The 6,000-nt window shown below is 35.2% G+C and overlaps 1 protein-coding gene across 3 annotated transcripts in view; it reads right to left on the bottom strand.

The window, feature by feature from the left end:
• Nucleotides 1–379: 379 nt before the first annotated feature.
• Nucleotides 380–6,000, bottom strand: part of AP4S1 (adaptor related protein complex 4 subunit sigma 1) — a 28,897-nt gene continuing 23,276 nt past the window's right edge. For all 3 annotated transcript variants that reach the window (XM_032230379.1, XM_032230387.1, XM_032230398.1), the window contains exon 6: nt 380–756. In XM_032230379.1, the coding sequence (XP_032086270.1) occupies nt 628–756 (129 nt within the window). In that variant the 3' untranslated portion in view covers nt 380–627. The remainder of the gene's footprint in view (nt 757–6,000) is intronic.

Raw genomic sequence — 6,000 nt, 5'->3', positions numbered from 1 at the left:
TTAAATTAGAAAGTTCTTTGTAGCTTGGTGCTGGGCTACCTTCAGGATCTCCTCTCTCCATTGAATTTGCCCAACCTCTTTGAGAAGTGGATGATCGTCCTCCATTTTGGGGAGGTCCCACTTCAGGCCAGTCTGAAGAGTGGCCTCCTGCAGGAAGTATGTCTGGCCCCCAACTTCAGACACTTCATTTCATTTCAGAAGCTCTTAAACACAGATTTCCTTCAGGTAGTTTATAGGCGGATGCCAGATGCTATTTGTAAAATATGTTTTTTGTTGTTGTTTTGTTGAGATGTATATTTTCAATTTTTATTGGTTTTTTTTATTGTTGCAAGTCACAAAGAAGCTGCTTTTGATTGTGGTAAGATAAATGATCAATAAATAAAGACACACACATCCATATTTATATATAAAGATTAATTCCTTAAGCATATTACAAACTTCAAAAACATTTGGCATGGTAGCAAAAAATGTAATTTTACAAGAAGATGATGAGTGCTAAACATTCGCTTAAGTAATCTTTTAGTCTGAAAACAATTATTCACAACTTGGCAAAAAACTCAAAAACTGTCCTTTTTATTTGAAGAATGTTTTCAAATATGTACAATATTATTTTCTGGCTTGTTTCTTCTAGGTTTCTGCCATTTTATCAAGAACCAAAAGAGGTGCAAGAATTCTGGTTTTGTTGGTTTCTGCAATGCAACCATTTAGAACCATTTCATCCAAAATTATATGCACTCTGTCTAATTTGAACATGATCTGTATTCATATATCAAGTTAAGGTTTTGTATTACTCTTTCAAGCAAATAATATGAACTAAATTACAAAATATCATATTTCATCAGTGCATTTATTTCATGTTTGGACACCTTAATTTCACCTTCTAATCAAATATTTCAATAGCTATGCCAAATTTATGACACCATGATTTATACTTCAATTTGAAATTTGCAAGAGTACATGAATGAAAAGAGACTTAGACATTTGAAAAAGTAAAAGCAGATGTTCGTAATATTAGTTACTACTGCAGACCTGGGACTGAGAAATACTTGAATTCATTTTACGAAATCTAATGCAAAGGTCTCACTATAAAATAACATTTTAAATGTTGAAATTACTCAAGTTTATATTACTTTTATAATAATAGTAGTGAGCTGGCCATGTTAGTGTTTAGAAAACTAATGTGCTTTCATTTTCATTTTTTTCTTTTAAACTGATATATTCAATAAGCATAATATTCAGTCCCAAAGATTTGCATAACTTATTTAAGAAATAATCATCTTTGGTTCTTTTAAATATTGTCAATATAAATCAACCTTAAGCATATTTATCAAGGGAGATGATGTGTGTTGTTATATTAACTGGTTATTGTCTTCTACAATAATCTCTATGTTGCAAACATAAAGGAATTTTATTTTGAATTAATTATGGCTTTTCTCCAACAATCCTGAGAAATTATAATTTGAAATAAGTACTCAAAATTATTTAATGGAGATATTTGGCCCCTATCTTTTTTTGAACAGCAGCTTTCAGAGCTCTCTCTCTTGAGATTGGAACAAAGCAATTTGATGACAAATATAAATGAGATGGCGTCCATATTGAAAACATTATCTTAATTATGTACGTAATTATACATGCATTCCACTAAGATGCAAACATTCTTGACTTTCAAGTTAAGTCTTGAGTTTTATTATGAAAACTACACAATTGGCTTAGAAAGGGGAGTTTTTTATCTCTATTTAAAACTAGTGAATGTGTCTATTTAATGCATTGTGTGGGCAGAGAATGCTGTTTCCCATTAAAAGCTAATTATACAGAAATAATTCAGGTATTTCAATATTGCTAATTCAGCTGTCAGAAATCTAATAATCGCTACCATTTCCTGGTGGATGGAGAAACCAGGAGGATCATTGGATAGGTCTCCAAAACATGATAAAGCTTTAGGATTTAATGGGACACACGGTGTATTCCATTTTACAGTTTAAAAATCATGTGGAGTGGTAGTTGGAAGTTGATATGAAGGAAACCCTAAGAGATTTCTTCATCATATCACCATGATGTGAGCTAACCACACCCCGCTAAGCAGCATTCCACAACTTCATTCCAACAGCAAGTATTTCATCTGCTCTTGACAACCAAGTGACTGTAACTTCCTCTTCATTCTCCTAGTCTTTTACTCACCTTGTTCTAAGTAAACGCTAGAGCAACCAACTGGCTTTTTTATTTTTATTGATTTATTTAGGTGCAGCACACACTCTCCTTAAAAATATGTGTTTAAAAGATGATTATTTTACCACATTTCGCTTAACAATGAAATTAAAATTAGCATTTTTTCCAGTAAAAAGAGATTGGCACCAATTTCATCAGGGATAAGTTTTGAGTGGATAGTAACTGGCTTGAATAATAATACTTTATATAAAGTGTTTGTTGAGAATTGAAATAGATTATTATTCTTCCCTATTATAATGGGACTCAGCATGATAACACAAATCACTACCATGAATGTAGGGTTGATCTAAAAATGTGCACGGCTCTGTATCTAAATGACGTAATCTGAAAGGAACCCTATTAAGAACTTTTTGAGTGTGCTTTATCTATATACCAATTTAATACCTCTGATTTTGTGTACCTTTATCTCCTTTGTATCTCAAGCCTTTGTCTGACAATGTCACAGTTGGCGCATTTACCAGAATGGTTATTTCAATCATGAAAGGATAGTTCTTCCTTTAGCAGACATCATTGAAATGTTGGCACTTGAACAAAACATTTTGATGCCTACTATGGAGTAGCAAGCTTGGTTTTTGGTATTGATTACTTTGTGCATCTGTTTCTCCTACCTATGAGTCATATATTTTTTTTAACTCTAACCCACTTCTTCCCTTCAAATGTTCTAACAAGCTTTTGGGTAATGTGCAGTGACATGTTTGTTGCAAATAAATAGTGTACAGTTGTTTAGAAATCAGTTCTAGTATGCTCACTAGGTTTCACTTCAGCTGTCTGGGGGCAAAATTGCACTGCAGTGAACAGTTCACAATCCCAGAATCAAGATATTTAGGTTACATTTAACAAAAAAAAATGTTTTTCCCCCACAAGCATTTAATTCTTCTCAGATATGAATTTGCTGTAGCAGAATAGTAATTTAAACTATAGAGTTTTGGGTTAGGTTTAACTACCCTTCTCCAAATCCTTCCTGCCATATAAAAATTAGGACTTTGAATTGTTCCTCTTATATTTTTTTGAATAAATATTACTTTTCTAAATTAGTTTCTCCAGCATTATGCCAAAGAATTTTCTTCCAATGTTTTCAGGCACAAAGCTGTGAGCTTGTCAAATATTAATGTAACAAAGAACTCTTAATTCTATTCTATGGAGAAAAATCCCAGCAATTTATAAAGACTCTCTTATCTTATTTTACATTTTGTTATACTGGAAAGTTTTTTATAAAGGTAAAAATAATTGCTACTTCCTTTTCCTAAGATGTTTTCCAACTTTTTGGTTAACCTGTTTTATGCCTTCAAATCAGTCTTGACTCCTGGACAAGTCTCTTCAAATTTCTTGGCAAGTTTTTTTTTTTTTAGAAGTGGTTAGCCCATAACTTCTTAAGGCTAAAAGGAAGTGATTGACCCAAGATCACCTAGCTAGTTTCATGCCTAAGGCAGGAATTGAACTTTCCGTCTCCTGGTTTCTAGACACTGTTGTAATCATTACATCAAATTACCCTGGAATCTCCTGATAGTTTTCAAACCAAGTACAAACCTGGCACAATCTTGTTGTGTTTTCAGGGCATGATAGTACTTTCATCTGCAGAGATAAAGCCTAATTCCTAAGAAATCTCCCCTGTTAGAAAACCCTGCAGGCTGGCATAATGTAGCTTTCTGAAGGTTGCAAAATTTCCTTACCTAAAAAATTAACCACTCAAAAAACTAATTTTTTTAAATTTAATTGTTGAAATTCAGTTACTATAGATGCTCTTGTCTTTTCTTTCCCTCCCCAAAGAATAGAGCAGTAAGCTCTATTGTTGAGCGTGGTGCATGGACATTTTTGTATTGTGCTATTGGAGTTTTGTTTTTTTTAGTTATAAAGTGTGTATGTGTTGTTACTACTGGTATTTACAGACTACAGGAATGTCAGTGACTAGGATGGAACACTATGTAATCAGGTTTTGGAAGGAATAGGGTGCAACAGAAGAGATAGCAAGTGGCAGTGAGAAGGAGGGCAAAGAAAGAATAATGGGCAAAGGAGAAGACAGGATGATCTGAACAAACAAGAAAAGTATCTTCTGGGATGGGATGGACAGTAAAGAAGTCTTCTTGATTGTTTGATCTGTCATATGGGAAGCTGAGTTTGCCAGGGCCATGAATCATCTGTGTCTTGGCTCCTAATAGAGGCTGTGGCCAGAAAAATGGAGAAAACTAGAAGTTCTCAGAAGAGTAGCAACTGTGTGGAGATGCCAAGAAATAAGTTTCAGAGGAACTGCAATAAAACAGAGAATTCCATTGAGCTCAATTTGAAGCTGATGGCAAATGAAAGATTCTGACAGTTAGTTTGGAAAATTGGCTACAAACATTTAGAAAGTGTGGGAAATATGAAAGAACTGAAATTTGAAGAGACAGGGCTCACAGATGAGGATTGATGGTTAAGGAATTTTGCATCTTCAAGTTGGTTTGCAGATGTGTGGACTGGATGAGAAAGTGGGATTTTGATTCCTAAGTGCTGCACGTCCACCTTTACTTAATGATAGGTCAGCTACTCCATTTGGAACTAGGTCAGTAGAGACATTGAAACCTTCCTGTACGGGAAACAAATTCCCACCCAAGAAAGGAATGATAGAAGACACTAAACTGGTTATAACATGACAAATGTGCAATTTTGTTTCCGTCCAGCTTTAGGCACCTCTGTCTCCTCCCAGTAACATGATGGTTTGCTAGACTGATCCCCTTGGCTGCCAGATAAATTGTTCACAAGGAAGTTGCTACTTGTGCTGAATTGTTCCAGATGTCCTAGACAATGTGGGTTCCTTTGAACTTCTAGAGATAGAAGAAACAGGAGAAAAAAAAATCTGGGTCAGGATCTCTGACCTTAATTCATGTCCTGCTTGGCTCACTGTATCTGGTGGGAGACATTTGTTTAGACTTGGGAGAAGATTAATAACTCTTTGAAGGAGAGGGTAATGCCCCCTGCCTTGAAGGAAATGGTGGTGTATACCTTGCTGAAGAACCCATTTCTTGATCTAACTGTATTAGACAACGTCCACTTAATTTCTCTTTTGGGGGAAACCTGTTGCAGAAAGTGTTGGCACTATTGTTATTCGTTGACTTTCCCAGGCTTATGGTTCTGGAAAATTTCAATCTATCTTCTGGGGAGGGGTCTGAGGTAGATCAGGAGTTTGTAGCCACTATGACAGTCATGGGTATATTCCAGGTCTTACAGAACCCATCACGGGACAGTGGTCATACTTGATCAGGTTTTCTTTGAAACAATGTGATCTGGGGAAGCTCTCTGTGGTTCCTCTATCATGGTTAGATCATGCCCTGGTAACAAAGAGATAGCACTTAAGGAACACTCAGATAAAAGAGGGAGGAGCCTACAATTGAGTAACAGGCAGAAAAACAAATTTAGAAATGATCTTCCATAATTAATCAGAAGTAAAAAGAGATAAGAGATTTGTACTTTCAGATTTGCAAGATTCTATTAATGTAGCCTTATAATAAAGTAGAATTATCTCATCTTATTGTGATTCCTGCCTAGTCTACTTGGGACACTGACAGATGGCAAATTCAATTTTGCTCTGATATCTAGGAAAGGTTTAAACCTGTGCCTAAAGAAGTGGACAAGGTCCTTATAACTAAGCTTGGTCACCTGCTCATTAGATCCATGCCCCTCCAGGTTGGTAAAGTTTGCCAGGAGGGAGATGTATGTGTAGGTACTATGAAGGTGAATTCAATCTTGAGAGACCTCCTAGATTTAGCAGTTAAACTGTCAATGAAAAAAAAAGGCATAGTT

The sequence above is a fragment of the Thamnophis elegans genome, chromosome 1 (genome assembly GCF_009769535.1).
Source record: "Thamnophis elegans isolate rThaEle1 chromosome 1, rThaEle1.pri, whole genome shotgun sequence".
Taxonomy (NCBI): Eukaryota; Metazoa; Chordata; class Lepidosauria; order Squamata; family Colubridae; genus Thamnophis; species Thamnophis elegans.
This window is presented reverse-complemented; position numbering and strand designations above follow the sequence as displayed.